This window comes from Anoplophora glabripennis, unplaced genomic scaffold (assembly GCF_000390285.2).
Source record: "Anoplophora glabripennis isolate ALB-LARVAE unplaced genomic scaffold, Agla_2.0 scaffold264, whole genome shotgun sequence".
Taxonomy (NCBI): domain Eukaryota; kingdom Metazoa; phylum Arthropoda; class Insecta; order Coleoptera; family Cerambycidae; genus Anoplophora; species Anoplophora glabripennis.
The window spans coordinates 447,671-470,998 of record NW_019416520.1 but is presented as its reverse complement, the minus strand read 5'-3'; the positions used below and the strand labels follow the sequence as shown (position 1 = coordinate 470,998).

The 23,328-nt window shown below is 31.8% G+C and overlaps 1 protein-coding gene and 1 non-coding gene across 2 annotated transcripts in view; one reads left to right on the top strand and one right to left on the bottom strand.

The window, feature by feature from the left end:
- The first annotated feature begins 2,156 nt into the window (after positions 1-2,156).
- LOC108905153 (phospholipase B1, membrane-associated-like) overlaps positions 2,157-23,328 on the top strand; it is a 41,444-nt gene continuing 20,272 nt past the window's right edge. Inside the window, exons 1-4 of the mRNA XM_018707931.1 lie at positions 2,157-2,318; positions 9,365-9,644; positions 13,001-13,387; positions 21,416-21,561. Of these exons, the coding sequence (XP_018563447.1) occupies positions 2,199-2,318; positions 9,365-9,644; positions 13,001-13,387; positions 21,416-21,561 (933 nt within the window). The 5' untranslated portion in view covers positions 2,157-2,198. The remainder of the gene's footprint in view (positions 2,319-9,364; positions 9,645-13,000; positions 13,388-21,415; positions 21,562-23,328) is intronic.
- LOC111691665 lies at positions 22,602-22,721 on the bottom strand. The gene has a single exon (XR_002763014.1). It is a non-coding gene; the product is annotated as a 5S ribosomal RNA (ribosomal RNA).

The window sequence follows — 23,328 nt, the reverse complement described above, 5'->3', positions numbered from 1 at the left end:
TGCAAGTTAAACTAACAATGTATTTTGGCCCTTTCAACTATTGTATAAATACAGTAAATAATAAAAAATAAACTGACTACGAAAAAATCTGAAACCATTTTGTTGAGCAGTAGGTCACAGTAATTTTTCTTATATATTTTACATAATGTTATAACAAAAGTTAAACGAACAACTGCATTTGTTTTTAATTGTTTCGGAACGCATATAAAATCTAGTTACCGAACTGATTAATATATTGCATCGAATTCTGATGTTTTTACGTTAATTTTAATTTTAACAGTTGAATTAAAATTTATTAGTTTTGTTCGAAAATATCTTAAAAAATAAAGGTCAATATTCGTTTTCATGGAACATTACTCCTGTAGGGATACCAAATCTAAATTTATTTTACTACAAGCATGGGCAATCTTTGGGCAGAAAGTAAAAGAAAGTTATCTATGTGCCGTCGGCATAACATTTCGATTTAGTATACCTATTTCACAAAATTGAGCATATCTGCTGTATAAATTAAAAGTAGAATCTGACCGAGAACAGAGCCCTGAGGGACTTCGGAAGTGACAGGCAAGGAATTGGAACACTATCATCATATCTACAATACTGATAATTAAAATGCAGAATTTTTTAAAAATATAATTTTTTTTGTAAAAAAAGTTTATTCTTCAAAACGCTACAATGCTAAACCAAGATTTGTACTCTTTTGATTATTAAGAAATTACCCCTTAATGTTTACCCCCTTAAAGTTTATGCACTTAGAGACATAGTACAAAACCCAACACAACAAAATCCTTTATTTAAAAATAAATACAAGGTGTACTATGAAGAAGTGCATAAACTTTAAGGGGGTAATTTCTTAATAATCAAAAAAGTTTATATAAACCTTGGTTTGGCAATGTAGCGTTTTGAAGAATAAACTTTTTTTACAAATAAATTTTTTTAACATAGGACACCTTGTATTTATTTTTAAATATAGGATTTTGTTGTGTTGGGTTTTGTACTATGTCTCTGAACTCAGCAAATAAAAATTACATAACGAAAGATATGCCACTTTGACCTCAACTAAATTTTTTAACATAATGGGAGAAAACTGTGACGATAATTGATAATAAATCAATTATATACTACGCAACTGCAATCGGTGTATATAGGTAGAAGTAACCAATCTATGCTAAATTTTTATAGTAGATATTTGGCAAACAGCGTAAGTGAGATAAAGATGTTTTAAAGTTAAACAAATATTTCATTTTTTTATAAGAATATTGGGTATCAGAAAAGTCCCTTCAAACTTTAAGAAATAAGTCTTAACATTAAAAATAATTTCCTAATCCTTTAGTCTTTCATACTCCAAAATTTCAATAAATTTTAAAATAGAAAGTTTTAGCGTTACCCAATTAGAAACTGTATTTCAGGACAATTTGGAAGTATCTGATTTTTCTCACTAATGCTGGCTACAAAAGCTTAGTTGCTTTCCCTTTTCTATTCTGACTAAATTTTTATAATCAGTGCACCACCTTCTATAGAAAGACACTTTACTAATGCCAAAAATGGGGTATTTCCAAGGCATACCTAAATTTTAAAAACAAAAGTTATACAGCTAATAAAAATACGGATAAATACGGCTAAATACGGCTAAACATCAAACATTGAAATAGTAATATATATATTTTTTGCTTTTACAAGCGCTCCACCTATCTGGACTGTGGATTATAAAAATGACATTATTTATTTTTTTAGAAAATTTATTCGTATGCTTTTAGATAATCTGTTATCTTAGTTTAAATAATTAGATATCCAATTATTTTTTATTTATATATAGAGAACATTAAGAAATGTACTTTATTTATTACAACATATTTTAAATGAAATCTTATTTATAATTTAAAAAATGACTATCCGGGTAATGTTGATGTCAAAAGATAAGTCGTGCGTAGGCAACAAGCAGTATGTATTTACGAAATCTGAAAATATTGAAATTTAAATTAGACAAACTTCAGATCCTCCAGCAACAGATTTACAAACACTTTTAAGTTTCACTTCTTTTATTATTTGCACATTTATTTGTTTCAGTAATAGTCTACTATTATTTTTATGAAATTGATTATTAATTTTATCTATTGGATTGCAGACTACCTGAATATAATTATGGACGCTATTGTATTTGTAAAAAGAGGTGCATAATTCTGAATACATGACACTGGAAAATGGTATTTGGCGCACATTGTTTAACAGTTGCAGTAGTCCTGTTAATATCTCTGAATTATGGATTAAGTCAAATGAACATGATAAGGCAATTTCAACGAATTCTGAATGAAACTCAATTGGTAAGTACCTAGGTAATAAAAATTGCAATAAAATAAGAAATCGGTCATGGAAATGAAAAATAAATGTATTTGCAGGACTAATAGACTTTTAGTATTTTCACTTCTGCGGTTTGTATCCAAATTTTTTTTTTTAAAAATTCATCTTAATTACATTTTAACAGTCTTGAGAGCTATGTTCATTCAGAATTTAAAAAATAGCCATAAATTGTTTTGAAAAGATACAGATGCAAATGTTTTTTGTCTATATTTTTAAAACGTCGCTTATCAATTCAGATGCTAGGGCTGCAAAGGGTGATATGCTGCCATGCTGACTATGTTTGCTAATTATTTTAGCTTTAGCTTTTTGGTTATTTTACATCGGCCTATTTCTGCTACTATAGACGCCAGAAGACTAGCAAACCCTAACCTGGAAAATTTACTGAATCCCCACTTTATCGTAGGGTAGGTATTTTTAACTTGCCTCACATTGCTTAAGCAAGGGAGCAACTGTTTTGCATCTTTCCGAGGCATGGTATGTCTTTCTATACGAACCTCGCCTAAACTTGTATAGCTTCTGTGAATACACCGATGTATAGGACACTAGAAGGTGGACTAGCATCGCAAGCCTTTCCTGGATGGTCACCTATCCAAGTACTAACAGCGATCAGCGTTGCTTGACTTTTCATATCATTGATATGAATGCCAAGTCGCTAGGAAGAAGTCGCCCAACGACATAATAATTACTTTTTAGTAAACTTTTTTCACATATTACTAAATTTACAAATTTACATAAAAACAGTGTATTTATTACAAATGGACAATACTTGTCATTACCGGCATTTTAGAAATACCTATAGATGGAATGCAAATTTTTTTCTACATGTTTACCACTGCGAACGTAACACAATTTAGAGTTATAAAACATTGACTGCTTTTAAGGTATACCCCTCTGTTTACACATAGCACAATAATTACATATAAATAAATATAGATTCTTGTTCTATTAATCACTAACAATGATTATCTGAATCTTGTAAATGAATAACTGAACTGATTTAAATTTAAAATGATAGTCTATAATAACAAAAATATGTATTCTTGAACTTGAGAGTTGGAACAAAATTCAAAAAGAAAATAAAAACCTTTTGTATTTATCCTATTTTGTCTGTAATCTAAGAATATGGAAGATGTTTTCGGTATCATAAAATACCCTTAATTCTAAAACGTAGAAGTGGTAGGTCAATCTTGTTCTCTTTTGAAATTAAATAAATAAACATATTTACAATTCGTACATAAATCAAATAAAAACTTACTTTATTTCGCAAATATTTAATAATGGTATTTTTAAAACGACCTCCTCCTTCATGAATAAGTTGCAATTGTAATTTCATTCTTGTTTCCCCTTAATTGTTGTACAATTACTAAATGCGCTTCAACTGAAGTAACGTATAAGACGCTAAAATTTGTATTAGTCTGTTTCGGGATGGGTAAAACGCATATGATCGGAGATTTTTGCTTTAACGGCTTCTGAATAACATCAGAAATCATAATTTTTCTATGCAAATAAAAAAAATGTGGGCTTAATTGTTATTGCAAAAAAGTATAAAACAATAGCAAAAAAATTCATTTTTCTCGTCGACAACTATTCGTTTTAGACAAAAATGGAAAATAAAAAATTTGTAATTAAATTTTGAACAGGATAGAGTTAGTTGCAATTCGAAAAAATAATTATTGTTGCTGCAAAAATCGGAAAAATCATTTAAAAAATTGCAAAAAAAAATTCTTTATTTGTAAATTTTTTTCAGACACTTCATACTTTTTCCAATTAAAGTTATTATTGTATAAAATCATCACACCAAATTTCATCCAATTCGGTTTGATAGTTTTTACATAATAGATAATTGTTAAAATTTTTTTTTAATTAAAAAATTTTCAAAATCAAGTTGCTAAAAATCTAAAGCCTTTAAATACTTGAAAATGTCACCATAAAAATAAGAGCTCTCATACTTAAAAATGCTTTTTGAAAAATTCAAATCGGACGATTTGGTGAGCCGTGGTGATTGTTTAAACATTTTCGCAATTTTCACGCTTATAAACAATTGCAATAATTTAATGTTTTTTCAAATTTTTTTTTATTTTGAGATATGGTTTGAAAGTACACGGAAAGACGAGTATTTAAAAAAAAACCTGATGATCAGCCTATTATTTTCGGAGTTATAGCCCGTTAAAGTTAACCCTTATTTACAGAAAAACTATAAGGATTGTTTTTTGAACTAATAGGTTTGTCATTCTGAGTACTTTCCAGATATAAATTTTCAAAATTTGCAATCACGGTGTCCCATTTAAAATGTCACTCATAGATATTCAAGACCGCGTGATATCAATGAAATATCAGTGGTTGGGGGAGCAAACACAGCTACTTTATTTCGTCGTCAATTTCATAGTAAATAAATAAACATAAAATTAATCATTTTTTAATGTAACTGTTTATCGACATGACAAAAGTCCAATAATTAATTATAAAAGGTACCTAGTTGAAAATATGATAATTGAATTTTTTAAGTTGCGAGACATCAATTTAAAAAAAAATCATCGAAATTGGTCCATTAGAAGCCGAGATAAGTGAGCGTCGCAGTTTTGAACCCGAGAATTCAGATCGGAGTAGCTGTGTGTTTGCTCCCCCCACCACTGATACCTCACTGATTTCACGCAGTCTTGAATATCGTTGAGTGACATTTTAAATGGGACGCCCGTGATTGCAAATTTTGAAAATTTATATCTGGTAAGTACTCGGAATGACAAACCTATTAGTTCAAAAAACAGCCCTTTTATACCTTTATAGTTTTGCTGTAAATAAGGGTTAACTTTAACGAGCTATAACTCTGAAAATAATGGGCGGATCATCAGGTTTTTTTTTTAAATACTCGTCTTTCCGAGTACTTTCAAACCATATTTTAAAATTAAAAAAATTTGAAAAAACATTAAATTATTGCAATTATTACATCTGAACTAGGTTGATATACAAGAGCACTAATAAAAAACATAAATTAAATACACAAAAGTATATAAATGACTTTAACACCTTTATAGCATGAATAAACAAAAAAGAAATAATAGAACACTTTAAAGAAGTTTAACAAAGCTGCAAATGAATCTGAAAGTAATAATTTAAATATAAGACCTTTGCGTAAAAAGAGAAAAATTATAATTTTAAGAAAAATACCCGTATTTTCTTTGAAAACTAGTACTAATTTATAAAACTTCTATTGCTTTAACAATATACCTAAGTACACATAAGTATTTAAAAAAAGTTATAGATACCTATAGAAGTTATGCTAACGAAAAGGGCTGATCTCCCATACCTAGGACGCTGGTTAGTAAAATGCTGTATAATCGAATCAAATTTTTGAAGCTATCATTAATATTGAAATATACATATACCGGGTGTCCCAGACCACCCGTCCACCCCTTCTGGAATCTAAAGTACATGGTTATGTGAAAAATGGTTCAGATGAAAGTTGCTGGTCTCCAAGGGGCACGTATTGTCTGTGACCTTGAAGGTAACTGTCAAGGTCATTTCAAGGTTAACTTAGTTTTTTTTAAATGGAAACCCTTTATTTTCAACCCTAGATTCGGAAAGAGCGGAAAAATCTACGTTCAGCTGATGTATCATGTGTGGAGTCCATTTGACCCCCAAGGTCATGTGAATCTTTCCACCCAAATGGCCCCGTAAAGTTAAGGTTCAGCAAAAATGTATCAGATAAACGTTGCAAAATTTTGAAGTAACATGTTTCGATAACCTTGACATTGATGTTGGAAACAATTTTCAAGGTCATTTCAAGGTCAACTTCGATTTTTTACGTAGCAACCCTTATTCTTAATTTTGGATTCGGAAATAGCGGAAAATTGAAGGTACATGACCTACAAATACATCGGGGGAAATACCTTGGTAGGTACATGATACGTGACCTTGGGGGGGGTCAAACTTAACCCTACATATGATACATCACTGAACGTAGAATTTTCCGCTCTTTCCGAATTCGGAGATGAATATAAGAGTTGCCGTTTAAAAAAACTAAGTTAACCTTGAAATGAACTTGATAATGACCTTCAAGGACACAGATGAGGTCAGGACAATATGTACCCCTTGGAGACCAATAAATTTCATCTGAACCATTTTTCACATAACCATGTACTTTGGATTTCAGAAGGGGTGGACGAGTGGTCTGGGACACCTCGTATATTGTTTTAATGTAAAAGTCCATATCTCGAAAACTGTGCATTTTTTATCAAGATTTATATAAACTTTTTTGCTTATTTTATTACCTGAAAATATCACTTAAAGTTGTATTATATTTGATGACTAAATGATCCAATTTGCGTATATAAAAATACTTCAGGGTATTAAAAGTATATTAATTTTGCAAGTTATTATTGTTTTATAATATAGAATAATACAGAACGGGCTAGTGCATTCACTAAATAAAACTACTTTAATTTACTGAATTTCGACAGAATAGGCATGATGACAGTAACCAAGAATCACTATTATTGTTATATTATGAGTGAGATTGACAATATTTTTTATAAAATAAAACTACAAAATACAGCAAACCGCCATGACAGGTTGAACACCAATCAGAGCGAATTACGTCACATCTATGTAAATGTCATTTTGTGTCATTTGTACTTCGACAATACCCGCAGTATGCATCTTCGTTTAAATATTTTGTTTCCCAACTATCAGTTGCTTAGTTTTGTGTTACCAAAATTATAATCAGGAAACGTTAGGTACTTGAAAAGTTTCTAAAAGAAGCAAAGAAAATAAAGCTCAACAACTGCGAGTTAATAAAATATTAAAAAGACTATGTTTATGATCAAAAGTTTATGAGTGGCATGAGTTAAGATATGGCAGAGTGACGACCTCACGAGCGTTTGAATTTGAACTCTGAAACGCGATAGAATGTTAATGGATGAAGTGAGGAAAACTGTAAGTACCAGTTTGGAGAAAAAATTTAAAAAATGTGGTATAATGCTTTGCAAAAATTATCCCACTATAGCAGAATCGCCTGATGGAATCTATGAAGACAGTATTATTGAAATTAAATGCACCACGAATATGAAGACTTATGTGCAAATATGTGGAAAAAGGAAAACCGACCCAGAAGTTTTATGTGCAGATCGCAGCTACAAATGTATTTAACAGGGCTTCAAAAGGGCCATTTCGATGTAGCTGATTGCAACTACAGTACAAATAAAAAAGTAGAAATAATGTTACATTTGATGACAAGTATGATCAGATTTTTTTAATCTATCTCTTCATGGAAAGATAATGTTTATCCATTATTATACCAAAGTACAATTTGAGGGTAAATAAAATGCATACTGTTATAGTAACTTTGTATTTTTATTTAACTAATTAATCTTGCCACACAAAATATTAGCACCTTATGTTTACTGTTGACTGTGATGTCACGTAGACACCATGACACCGGCAACCGTTTTTGCGTGAGTTTAGACTTAAAATTAAAATGTCAATATTTTTCTACTAAACCTTTTATTTTCTACAGAAATAAGATATTTTTTGGAAATAGTAAATACTTCCGAACATCATAGAACAGTTTTCCTAAATATGTCATCATGCCTATTATATCAACCAGTTATGAAGATATTGGGAATATTGATATTAAAAATCCAAGCTTTTCGACGCCACTGAACGTTTTTCAAATTCAACTTTTGATGTCTAATTGTTATCTTTTATTTTATTCGGAAAATGAGCATTTTTGTTGTAAAAAATAACATTACCACATATAAACTGACAATAACTCTAAAACTTCACTCTTTTTAAAGAGAAAAGCTGTATTTTTTTTTGTTATACAATACGATTATAATTACTATACATAGTTAGCAAACATTTAAACAATCGTCACATAAACAAACGAATTTTAGAAGCAACCAAAACTCAAAATTTTTATGTCGATGATTTTTTTGAAATTTTGATGATGAATTTATACTTTTTTGTGACCGGATAATTTTATAGCTAGGTATTGTTCGATTAACAAAACTGTGTGTAAGGGTATTTTGACTTTAATACGTAATAATACAAAAATTACTATTCGAATAATTAAATAGGAAAACACTTTTTTCTTAGAAAAATATAATTAGACTCATAAAAATTACAAAATATTAAGTGGCAAAAAAATTCTGGGGCACTTAGTGCCCCCAGTATCCCCGCCACTAGGTGGCATAAATTTATGCAAATTTAGTGAAACTATTAGATTATATCGATATTTTAGGAAATATAAGCTAAGCGATTACACTCTTATTGTATAATCGTAACTTGGAAGAAATTTATTTTTTAGGTTAGCGGGATATCCCCATTGTTTACGCAACGGAAATTAATAATCAGTTCAACTCATTAGTGAAAATAGCAACTGTCTGATCCTGTTTGCCTGGAATGTGACCAAGAATAAATATTTTATTTAAATTTGTAGGCGACCACAAAAGCATTCAGATGCCGCAATTGTTTAGCAATTCATTGTGTATGCATGTGACAAGCACATTAACTCTTCATTTTTTAAACTTTCTTTCGTGGAGACGTAATAGGAAATACTTTGCATAAAATATATAATTTTGTCTGCGAGGTATGCAACACAACAAATGTTACAAATTTAAAAAATACGTAAAATTGTTGTTATATTGAAATGCAAGCGTGTGTGTAATTGGATATTTTCCAGATACTTAATCACTAATTATTTATGCGTAATTTGTATTCTCACTATCATTGAAAATGCAAGTCCTAAAAGACTACAATGAATATTAATACAAGTGCAAAAATTATTTACAAATTAATAAATAGGCATGGTTGACGACGTCATCTACATTTTTTCACATTCTAAAATTATTTTCATTCGTACAGCGTGTAAATTATCACGCTATCTCTACTTAAACTGTACTTTGACTTTAGCATATCTAAATACATATCTATTCTTAGCTCTATGTTAATTTTCTAAATATATTGATGTGAACTTGAAGATGTTTATGACAGTATGTGTTTTCAATTCCAGAATCGGTTAGGAAATTTTATTATCCGATATCCAAACACAGAAAATCCCCACATTCGATCTCAAGTCATTTTTCCCAAATCATTGGCGTTTCCCTGTCAAAATACAACAGGTTTTGGTATTGGAAGGTCGATTGAAAGGCCAACAAGTGTACACAGGCTCCGACCAGGAGACATAGACGTGGTGGGTGCCCTAGGAGACTCACTGGTGGCCGGTAATGGTGCAATGGAAGAATGGGCTCTAGGCACTATGATAGAATACAGAGGAGTATCCTGGTGTGCAGGTAAATGATGACTTATCTTTAGGATGGTTGAAGTTAGAGTAATTATTATTATGAAAGTAATATACTTAATACCAAGACCGTGAATTGAAAGGACTGAATTTAGGTATCACCTTTAGAGAGTTGAACCAATCGAAGACCAGTAACCAACATTGATATATTTGTCAGTATACCCGAAGACCACCTTAAGAACTACAAAAAATTAGTAAAGTTGCTTCAGAGAAATGTATAAGATTAACGTAATAACTGAGATAGGTAATTAAACACCCAATACTTGTGATTTTATTTCAATAACTTTTGGTGGACATATTTAAGAGGTTGTAAAGTAACTAATTAAAATTTCAAACCAGTTTAAATTAAATACAATCTGTTCATCAAGCTGCATTACACCTCTACAAATACAGGGTGTCTCATAATTAACTGCCAGCCCTGAACAGGCCGATTCTATGATCAAAACTCGCGTTGTGATAAATGAATGAAATTTGGTATACACAGCTAAATTTTGATGAGCAATTTGATGGACTAATCCATTTATTTCCACAAGGTCCATTGGGGTGGGTACGGGGGGCCCTTGGTACTTTGCATGTGTAACTTTTTCATCTTTGACCTTTTAACAAATTGGACAGCAAATTCCGTTTTCCCGAACTGTTTTACGTTAAAAAGGTACTCTTGTTTCAAATCGTTATCTTTAACGGTTTCTGAGAAAATCGCTCTTGAATTAATCCCACTTTGGTCAATTTCATAGTAATTTAAACAAAAAATAATAATAATAATTTTCCTTTCCTCTCTTTTCCATTTAAAGGATTAATTTTTATTTAATTTAATTTTTTATTATTATTTTTTTATTAAAACTAGATTAAATTGAAACAAAATATTTTTTTTTGTTTAAATTACTATGAAATTGACCAAAGTGGGATTAATTCAAGAGCGATTTTCTCAGAAACCGTTAAAGATAACGATTTGAAACAAGAGTACCTTTTTAACGTAAAACAGTTCGGGAAAACGGAATTTGCTGTCCAATTTGTTAAAAAGTCAAAGATGAAAAAGTTACACACGCAAAGTACCAAGGGCCCCCCCGTACCCACCCCAATGGACCTTGTGGAAATAAATGGATTAGTCCATCAAATTGCTCATCAAAATTTAGCTGTGTATACCAAATTTCATTCATTTATCACAACGCGATTGAGAGATATTGCAAAAAAATGATTTCCATTCCTCCCTCTTCAATGGGTCCCTGTGCCCTTAGGAAGCATTTCCGGACCCATGTTCATATAAACTCTTTTACTTAGTTTTGATCATAGAATCGGCCTGTTCAGGGTTGGCAGCTAATTATGAGACACCCTGTATATCTACACTGTTTGTACATAAGTAATCAATATCTGGTGGGATATTGATTATCTAAGGGGAATTTGGTTGAGTTGGCAGTATTGTGGGTACACATGTTTGCAAGTGATCCATTTTTAAGTACAACGTCAAGAGCACCAGCCAGACGCCGCCCGGACGCAACAGGGTTCCCGGAAGACGACCCCGGCAGGTTGGCGCCAAGGACCAGGTACTTCTGCGAGCGACTCGACTCCAAAAGGGACTCTCCAGCAAACACTCAAACCGACAATACGTCTTTTTTCACAAGCTTAGTTTTCAATAAAAATACTTTATTTGTACCATTAAGAGAGCGTTTTATTTTTGCTGTACAGCGAAAATAACCCTCACCGGGGAATCCGTGTTTCATCGCTTACTCAAACAGTATTCGGACATTACGCGTCCTGCAGCTCCTTCTGCGGCTGTACAACACCGAACCAGGCATTGCATCGAAACAACACCTGGTCGCTGAAAAGCCGCGTAGATTAGCACCAGAAAGCAACCTTCAGTATCTTATCTACAGGGTGACGAGACATTAGACATTTTCAGAGACTTCTTCGATTTTAATTTTGAAAATTTGGGCAATAGTGTTTTCGGGCATGTTCTTCTCAACTAAAATAATGACGTCCACCTAACGCTTCCGGTTATACTGGAAGTTGACAGGTGGATTAGACGTCTAGGACCCTGCGATTGGCCACCAGGGTGACCAGATTTGTCTAAATAATAAGTTTAGAATGTCAGCTTTTGAATAAATGTTAACCTTTTCCATTCTTTAACAATAAATAATACCAAAATAAACATTCACTGTATGTGTTAAATTGACAGCCATAAACTAGTAACAGATTAGGTGCTTGTTTTGAAGTTCCACTTAATTTCACAGCCATCCTCGAAAGAAATTATGCGATATCCGTTAACTGCACGAAACACAGTAAATATCTTAAAAACCAGAAGAAATAGGTATAGGGAACCATTATGCCATTCGAAAAAGAACAAAATTGTTCATCGGGTTGTGCAAAAATATACAGGGTGTTGCATTTTAAAAAATAAGTTAAGATGGTGTAAAGTTGACTAAGTTCGGCATTAAATTTCTACCATCCTGTATGAAATTAAGTCAATTTGAAATTGTGGCAGGGAAGCTTAGAGTTTTAGTTATGTCCCCTATAAATTTTATCCTCTAACTTTATTATTGTAAAATACACATCTTTTTGAATTAGGCAGTGCTTTTTAATTTTTTTTTTTCAAAAAAATTAAATATAGGTATCAAAAACTTTAAGAATAGGAAACCTTTATGGAAATTCACCTAAAAATTGACGTAGAATCCAAAATTGCAATAATATACAGGGTGTCCCATTGAAAATAACGAAGATGACGTTAACTTCCGGTATAACCGGAAGCGTTAGGTAGACGCCATTAATTTTGTTGAGAATGGCATACCCGAAAACACTATTGCCCAAATAGAAACTGAGGATTGTTTCGTTTTTATGGACGTCAATATTCCATCAAGTCGGACTGCATATTCTCAGTACATCAGAAAAAGGTATCCATTGAGCCTACCTTGTAATTCACCCAATATGAAACTACATATTTAGGGCTCTATCTCAAACTCAGGAATGCAGACATAGAGGAATGACAAATATCCTACAACCTGTTAATAAAAAAGTGCTGTAAATATTGTCTTAATAAATAAGAATATCTTGTAACAAACCATTTATAAAAATAATTTTGAATTGATGATTTTTACTATTAATTATATTACTAAGGGCATATAGAAATACTATGATAAAATATTACTTTGGACACACAGAATTTTATTTTACCTAAATTAGTTCCAATCAAATTTAATAATTTTTTTCATAAAGATTTTTTTTATATTTTGTGTAACTGCTCTGTTTATTTTCTGTCTTATTTTAAAGTAATTTAATACTAACTGAATTATGAGACGTGATTATTTTGGAAAAATTGGAATTATTCTGAATTAATCAAATATTTTCTTTCCGTAGGTGGTCAAGGCACATGGAGGGAATACTTGACATTGCCAAATATTTTAAAGGAGTATAATCCAAACCTAAAAGGATACTCAACAGGAACTGGAGAATTTCTCTCAGCAAACGCTCAATTAAATGTAGCATTTCCAGTAGCTGCTGATGCAGATGCACTACGCCAAGCAAAAATTTTAGTGAAAAAAATGAGAGCCAATAAAAATATTAACATTAGGAGAGACTGGAAAATGATAACACTATTTTTTGGAGCAAATGATATCTGCTCAGCACAGTGCTATGACAGCGAAAAGGCATCTGCAAGAAGTCACGCCAGAAAATTAATACTCGCACTTGATTATTTACAACAAAACCTGCCAAGAACGTTTGTCAATTTAATTCCAGTTTTAGGTAAGGTTCTTCTCAGTGGATTTTTTTATATAGGGCGTTAGAGATAAAGTCGAGCTGGTAACTAAAGATTCTTTGGATGAAGTGACAGGTTGTCAAAGTGAAAATTAAAATGACTTTGATAAGTCAGTTGTTTTTTGGAAAAAAAATTGCTATTCTACACAGACTTGTATATCACTTTTGGTGTATAATTATGACAAAAAAATGGAGAACTGAACGGTAGCCAAATTATAATATAGACAATGTGTCCTTAAACTTGTGACATAATTTTAAGAGGATATCAAATAAGATAAGTTTAATTATCGCTTGTTTTTGTAAATACACTAACCAAATCAGTTTTCAACTTCCAGTGCAGAAGGGTTTTAACGCTGATATTTTGCGAAAAATCGTCTACTACTAAAGCCCAAATTAGTAGGTACATAACTACTATCATTCAAGCAAACACAATGTTGTAGAAACGAGCATATCTATAAGGTTACTGTCATATAAAATATTTCGGGTTAGAATTTTTTATTTTTATACCATTTTTCCATAATCTTGTTCAGATGCTGTAAAAACACTGTATAATTAAATTTCGATAAAATGAATTAGTTAGACCACATTAAGTGATTAATGATAAAAACCTATGCTGCTATTTTTTTTCTGAAAAAACTTTAAAGACTACAAAAACTAACAATTATTTAACTAAAATTAATTTTTAGAATGATGGTTAAGGTATGCGCTCACTTATTCGCGCCGAACGCAACGCACGCAAACAAAATATATTTTCCATTGTTTAATATATCTCACATAAACGAAGTATATTTTCGCAAGAAAAAAGTGGTTCTACGCAATGATTTCAAAGGAATTATCTAGTCCCTCTTGCTCAATTCTTCATCGGGGGGTATAATATTCCTTTGCTTTGATTTAGGTATCTCCAGAGAGTGAAATCCAAATCGTACGACTAATGTATTGGTACATCCACTCCGCGTCCAATCTGGTGATTTGGAAAGTCTCTGGATAATTTTCGTCTTGTTAATCTACCGTAGTGGGGTGGAGTTGCTTATTTCATATATCATAAGGTTCTTCTCTGTTATAGAGGGATATCCTCCAAAATCTCTTATACAGGGTGTCCCAGAATAACGTGTACAGCGGAAGACCACAGTGGACTCAAAATAGGCAGGTTTAGTCTAATTCACCTATATCTGAAATCGCTTCGTTTGGCCGCTAGATGGCCTCAAAATTCGTGAAAATTTTTTGAATTTTGTAAATGACTCGAATACGTATTATTCGATTTCGATTATTTTTGAGGTGTAGACTTTTGCTTTCAATCTACACATTTTGGTGTTATAAAAAGTGTTTTTTAAAACTTATCATTCCTACAAAATTGATGTATGGTGATATATCCGTTTATAACTTTTTCCTCTTTCGGGCAATAATTACTACTATTTTTTATTTGATAGGTGATACCATATGGAAGTTTTTGGACCTTTTGTAGAATTTTGATTAAATGAGCGGTTTGGGTACAAAAAAAATATTTTTCAAATGTCTACATTATCTTGCCACCCATATTACAATACTTAACAGTGCTAGTATGCACTGATTTTGTAGGTTGACTGTAATTTCAGTTTGATCTTTAAGTCATTCTACGTGCCAATTCTTAATGAGTGTTTACTACGATAAGATACCACATGTTACTTCGATATGGATACACACACACATACGACGAATTATTTACAACATGCCTAATTTTATTGAGATAATTAGTAAAAACAATCAAATACAATAAAAATGCTGGAGATAAAAGTAACAAAGTTGATGTTATTACATTTAGTACAACTTACTATAAAAACTGTTCAAAATGACCACCGTTGTTTCTACAACAAAAGTTAATTCGGCGAAAAATGTTAAAAGACACCCTTTGCAGTTTTTGAGGGCAATTTTTAAAACATTTATGGCAGTTTGGACGTGTCTCCCACAACTCTTCTTCAGTGTTATATGTGGAAGCATACACTGTTGTTTTCAAAGTACCCCAAAGATGATAGTCGCAAGGTGTTAAATATGGTGAACGAACAGGCCAGTTGACAGGAACATTATCCCCTCTGCCGATCCACCGATGAAGGAATCTGGTTCAGGTACTGCCAGACATTGACAGTGAAATGTGGTGGAGCTCCATCATCCGTTAATCATAAATGTTATCTCTGAGTAATAACGGCACACCTTCCAGTAACTCGGGTAAAGTGTTTTGCAAAAACTCTAAACAGAATTCGCCATTCAATCTATTGGGTAGAATAACAGGGTCAATAATAATGCTATCAATGCGTTGTATTTGATTATTTTTTCTAAATTTTTGAATAAATTAGGCACCTTGTAAATAATTCTAATTCGTCGTATGTGTGTGTATATCTCGTCGTCGTAAATACTCACCATAGTGATTCTTAAATTGTTAGGTACAATGGGTTAAAAATCAGACTGAAATTACTGTCAACCTAAAAAATCAGTGCCTACTAACACTTTGTTAACTATTATATAATATGGGTGGCACGATATGCAGATATTTAAAAAATATTTTTTTGTACCCAAACCGTTCATTTAATCAAAATTCTACAAGACCCAAAATCTTCCAAATCGTATCACCTATCAGATAAAAAATAGTTGTAATTATTGCCCGAAAGAGGAAAAAGTTGTAAACGAATATTATCACCATACATAAATTTTGTAGGAGTTGCAGGTGTTAAAAAACACTCTGTATAACACCAAAATGTGTAGATTGAAAGCGAAAGTCCACACCCCAAAAATAATCAACTTTGAGGCCATCTAGCGGCCAAGCGAAGCGATTTCGGGTATAGGTGAATTAGTCTAAATCTGCCTATTTTGAGTCCACGAATCTGTGGTCCTCCGTTGTACACGTTATTCTGGGACACTCTGTATATTGTTGGAGCAAAATATGTAGGTGATAATTATTGCCATTCAAATTATCTAGAAATGCAAATTCACCTAGCAATCTATTGCTCATTATTGCAGTCCAATGGTGTTGTGAATATTGAAAACTCCAATAAATTATAAGAGCTACGTTTTGTTTCGTTCGTGTTTATTTAAAAGTCATTTTGTGTTGATATATTTTCCGGTAAAATTAACCACACAAAGTCTTATGGGCCGACCACACATACAGGCTTTACCGCGCGCTTGCCTGCACAAACCAGTTTGTATCGGGAAGCCCGTACGTGTGGCCGGCAAAACGTTATCTCGCACAAACTGAAAAGCGCGGCTTGCGTAAACTTCGACTTGCTGAAGATTTTGTTTGTGCAAATTCGGTTTGCACGGTAAAATTTGAGCGTGTGGACGGCGCACGGTGTTCAGTTAAGAGAAATTGCGGCAGAAAACCTTAAATCTCTATATGATCTCCCTGTAGCCAAATATCTGAGAGTACCAACTCAATCTTTCATGAGGAGATATATACAGTGTGTTTCACTTAAAGTCGGGACACCTCCGTATTTAGGATGGCGTTGGCCGATTTCCAAAATTCTTTTTTTTATGTGGTAGTACTCACAAAGGCCTAATTTTTAATATTATATTTTTTGACATGTGATCTTTTCTACGGCCTACAATCATTAAGAAAAGACCCTCAAAAATTAAAAAACATATTAGGCATTTTTTCAAGAAAAAATTGATAGCATTTTCGATTTGATCACACCTCAAAACCCTAAATACAAAGTTTCATTATTATAGCTTTTACAGGGTGTTCACAAAATAGGTGCAAACTTCGAAACATTTCACTTATTGCAAAGTGTCCTGTATTAACAGTGAAAAATATTTTCAAGGTATTTTATCATAATTTTATTAACCGAAGGTATATCCATGCAGTTTCACTGATTTCACTCATACAGGGTGTTCACAATAGGACAGCCAAATTATATATATTTTTTATTATACCAGAAATGAATTTCACAACGAAATAATATTTAAATATGTATTACTATTTTCTATTAGTCCATCATGCACTCTTCAATTCGTCTCCTCTTATTTTTAATAACTTTTCTCAACTGATGTAGTGTTATTTGTCGAAATGCTTGTCTAATAATATTACATAAATCTTAATTAAAAATTTAACGTGTTTTGTAGGATTTTATGTGATCTAATAATTAGGCCCTTCTTTTTTGCGTAAATCTAAACGCAAGATTTTTATGAATTTTTTAAACAATGATTTCTGGAATTCAATACATGTATTTCCTCTTCATGTAAGACAGAACCTCTACCTTCAATTATATGGAGCACTTATTCATAATGCGGTAATAGTAGGTACGTCATTGGTTGAATGAGTATTTCCCGAGAAAGTGGATAGGTCGCAACAGTCCGTTAGCTGAGTGGCCGTCAAGAGCTCCAGACTTGACGCCACTTGATTTTTATGTCGACAAATAACACCACATCAGTTGAGGAGAGTTATTAGAAATAAGATGAGACGAATTGAACAGTGCATACCAAATTATGTGGACTAACAGAAAACAGGCTCATTTTTGGTATAATAAAAAATATATATAATTTGCTTGTCCTATTGTGAGCACCCTGTATGAGTGAAATCAATAAAACTGCATGGATATACTTTCGGTTAATAAAATTATGTAAAATATCTTGAAAATATTTTCCACTCTTAATACAGGATACTCTGCAATACGTGGAATTTTTCGAAGTTTGCACCTATTTTGTGAACACCCTGTAAAAGCTATAATAATGAAACTTTGTATTTAGGTGAGGTGTGATCAAATCGAAATTGCTATCAATTTTTTCTTGAAAAAATGCTTAATATGTTTTTTAATTTTTGAGGATCTTTTCTTAATGATTTTAGGCCGTAGAAAAGATCAGATGTCAAAAAATATAATATCAAAAAGTAGGCCTTTTTCCCAAATACGGAGGTGTCCCGACTTTAAGTGAAACACACTGTACATATGTACATAGATTCGCGCATTACAGTATTTTGTCGATTTATGAAGGAATCACCAATCCTAGTAATTCAGTATACGCCATTTCATCCATTCTCATATAATTACGCCAATCGTCGGGATCTTCTCTCACATCCTTCATTAAATTTATATGTGAATGTATATTTCTGTTCAGAAGCCATTTTTTGACCAGTTTGAACGATGACGTCTATTTATTATTTTTTTTACTAATGTAAAATAGAAAGAGGCTAATACCAAAAATTCTTTGCTTGGATACATATTCCTGAGAAACGTACTGATTGCTATATGCAGTGTCTGCAGCCTGCATGGTCTTACCTGCATCGTGTGGCCACAACACAGTATTCCGTGTTTATTGCGCGTGCAGGCAAGTCGCTGTCGTGTAGCCGCCGCATTACGAGAGGTTATCCCAGATGACAAATATTCACGATATTAATAAATTTATATAGCTGCATAAATACAAATCCGATTCCCAAAAAATGCACATTCTGTGCAATCCTAAGCAGGCCCGGTCTGGCCAGGTCGGGAAGTCGGCAAAACCCGACTTATTTTGGAAGATAGGCCCCCAAACGACTAACAAGGCGCCAAAAGTATAAGATTTTTGTAAATTCTTGAGATATAGCCACCGTAAATTGAAAAGAAAAAAGAAGAACCTAAAAATGAAAATTGAATCTTTTGTAGAAATGGGATTTTCCCAGGTCAAAAAAATAACACAAATTTTATTATTTTGCCCTATGCCCCTATAAACAGTCCAGTTTCTTTCTGCAGGAAAGAAAGAGAGAAATAAATATATATTCCAAACCGTAAGCCCTTTAAACTGATAACTCCTTTATCTATAAACCGTGGACCTGGAGGAAAAACGAGAGAATTCCAAATTTAATATAGCTTTCTTTAAGCCAAAAAAAGAGTGTGTAGTGCCTATAAGAATACAGATCCCGAGAAGAGAACAGAAAAAATTATGATAATAATAATCATAATTTAAACAAAATCGCGGTTCAAAATCTGAAAGACATTGATAAAGAATTGTCGAAAAATGATAAATCTCTAATAACAGCATGCTTTGATTTGCAGAAGGTGTTAGTAACGCCCAAGTCAGAAGTCGGCGATTTTTATTATAAAAGTAAAATCGCACTTTACAATTTATGATTTAGGCAGCAATCAAGGCATTGCTATGTATGGCATGGAAGTTGTTTATGGATCTTATTAAAAAGTGTTAAAGAAATGGCATACGAAAGGTTATTCTTTATTCCAACAATTAATTGCGGTGGTCAAAAGTATAATCGTTTTGTTTTTGCGATGTTTGCTTATACATCAATGACTTTAGATTTGGAAATAACATATCGTTTTCTTAAAATTAGCCACACACAGAATGAAAATGACAGCATGCATGCTGTGATTGAAGTTGCAAAAAAACGTCACTCTGCTGTATTCACTCCTGATCAGTGGATTAGTCTAATAAAAATGGCCCAAGTTACTGCCCCACAGTACAAAGTAAAATAAATGTCTCAAGAAGATTTTGTAACTTTTAAACCAATGGTAAATAAACAAAACTGGAAAAAAGATATTACTGGAGAGGCTGTAAAAATCAGCAAAATCAGAGAAATCCACTGCGATCCAAAGTCTCCCAATAAAGTATTTTTTGTGTATAATTTTGGAAAAAATAAAGAACTAGACTTACAAACAAAAAACACACGCAAACGCGTAGAATATCAATTTCCAAAATTGTATCAAGGTTTGTTGCCAATTGATGGTAAAAAATTAAGCGGTCTTTTGGGTCTGTATAAGGTCAATTTGATACCACCGATGTATCATGGATTTTACAACTCCCTTCGGCCTGCTAGTAAGACTGACCACAAGGAAGAACGTAATATTGACCAAGAAGATGACTGACTGAATCATAATAAATTTTCCTTTTACGTCATTATTGATTATTAACAAACATTTTTTTATCTAAAAATAGAAAATGTTTCATTTTTCTGTACCTTATTAGTGTAGCAAGTTGTTTCTCAATAAAAATGTTGTCGACGAAAACTGTAGTAATTCATTCAAAATTCATTTTTTTCTTATCCTAAACTATTTTATTTAGATCATCAATAATTAATTAAGACCTAAACAATAATTACTTTGTTAGAGAAAAACCATTTAGCTCTTGTAATAAAAAAAAATAACGAACATTATTATTTTTTCAACTATTTAAATGCAATTATCTCAATATAATCAAATTTGAGATACGACAGTTTTCCTTGGGAAAAACAGATAAAACCAAATAGGCCCCGATTTCGATTTTTCCCGACGGCCCCTGAAAGAGCCAGACCGGGCCTGGTCCTAAGTATGTAAACAATTCTTTAAACAGATTTAACTCAAAACTAATATGTAATCGGATGATATAATGTAAGAGTACTGTCTTATCTACTATCTCTGCAGATGTTCCTAAGAGGATATACTACTGGTCATCATATGGAACGATCAATAACTTAAAATATAACAATACTCATCTGAAGGAGGTAATGATCTATCAATATCTAACATGTTCAAATGTACCTTGAGGAATATTAAATTCTGCACTTTCGGGTTCATTGTGTTTAATTGTTATTATTAATTTAAACATTGTTTAACTCAAGTTGTTATATTACGGTTTGTCCCTCAGAAAAGCTCGGTCTAGTATGATTTTGTTTATATTTTTCATGATCTTTTTTATTTCTTTAATGCCATTGCTTCAATTAGTAAAATACAATTATTACTTCGTCTAATGTTCTCTAAAATTTATTATGCTGTTTCCCACTTCCAACGAATTAATTCTTGATATGCTTCATGTTTATTTATTAATTCTAGAATTTACACTGAATTAAAAAATTATTAAACATTTTCGATTGACTAATTGAATTATTATTATTCTTAGAGTTAGTTAGATCACTTGACGTATTTAACACTGAAATGTTATTTTCTTGGTTGACATGTTAAATTTTGTCGGCAAGAAATAGCTTTGACTTCTGATTTACCAGTATTGTTTTTGGCTGATATTACTTATATTACTACTACTTACTTCAACATCTATCTATATACCTGTAAATTAATAATATACCTATTTATTTTTCAGATGTGTCTGTGAGTGTAAGGATAAAGAGAACTATGATGTGTAGACTTTTACATGGACTTTTCTGTGGTTGTTTTCATCGTGGTGGTAACGAGATGGATATTATAACTGGCTTAACCAAAGAATATCAACGAGCAGAAGAAGGGTTGGTGAGTATTTATTGATTATCGAAATTTGAAATTATTGAATTACTTTAAAATTTAACAAGAATATTTTTTCTCTCCCGACGGGCTACTATTAAGCTACAGTGACTTAGTAATAATAAAAGTCTTTTAAATATTAGTTGCTGAAACACTTATAACTTGCATAATAAAAATAACCCTACGTTATGACGTTTGTCTATTTTCAAGTAAGTACGACGGATAATAACGAATGATGAGCGGATTTGTATAGGCATTTTAAATTGTATCACACTGTATATGTATCACTGTATCACTGACCGTTATTTGATTACAATGAACTGCGGGTAATAAAATACTAATTTTTGAAATTTCATAAAAACCAATATTTTCAGTGAACTTTTGTTAGTATAAAGATGTAATTTTTTAATATTTAGTACAAATATTAGCAGCTACTGATTTCAACAATATTCTTTCTAATAATGGTTTATTGTTATTTATTATTTGCAACTTCACGGGTTCAAAACTTACAGCCTTGGAATTACATACCTTAAGCATAGGCAACTTTAAATACAGCACTGTTTAAATAAAATATAATCGACAATTTTGAGATATAATAATTATTAATATCTCTCACAATAATATGTAATACTTACGTATCCTTATTAATTAATTAATTACTTTCAGCGTTTTTGATAACTAAAGATTTCATTTTAAGTGACAGACATAATTCACTACATTTAACCAAAGAAATATGCAATCTCCTCAAATAAACGTGAACATTGTGATCACAACGTTTGCATAAAAAAACGAATCAGTTGAATTAAAGGAAATTATATTTACATTAAAAATGTATAAAATGATTATAATGTAATGATAATGTCAAAATTCTGACTTTGGGGTACATTTGTTTGTATCTCGCACGGTACAACACAAGATTTTTTTAATTAAAAGTTGCAACTGGAACAATTTAAACGGCAGTCTTGTTTCAAGGAGTGAAAATGACAAGCTAAAATAAATAAAAGTTGATATAATAATATTTCCAATTCTTTATTTTTATAATTAAAAAAGGACAACGACACGCGGTGTTCCCAAGCGGTCACCCATCCAAGTACTAACCGCGCCCGACGATGCTTGACTTCAGTGATCGGACGAGAACTGGTACTTTACATCGTGGTATGGCCGTTGCCCACAATTAAAGTATAATTTTCGGAGTATATGGATAAAATTTAAAATAATAATTGCACCTGTTTCAAGATAAATACCTTAAAATTTTTTGAAAAAAAAAAATTAATGCAAATCGCATTTTGATTGGTTCACAATTTTGTACAGTAATTTTTAGATTTGCACTTGAGAAAACCGTCACTTACAATCAGTGGCGGCTGGTGCGGTGGGGAGGGGGTTCTCAGGCGCCGCCACTCCTAGATATTGACGTATTAAAAAAAATTAATTAAGTTGGATTTAGAATTTAAGATTAGCCTTATGAAATGTATTAAAACAGAAATGTTAAATTCATAATTAGTCCAGACGGTATCTGTTTCAAAAAGCCATATTTGGGTGTATCGTATATCCACGGAGATTTTTGGCTTTTTGGCTTTCAAATATCACTAGAAATGAAAATTTTTCTATGCGCATAAAAAAAAAGTGGGCTTAACTTTTGGCGGCACAATACATTTAAAAAATTGGAAAAATGTCATACTTTTCTTCCTATTTAATTATGTATCTTTTCAAGAGTTGATTGTAGGCGAAAATGGAAGAGGAAAAAAATGTTTGCAATTAAATTTTTTACAAAACATG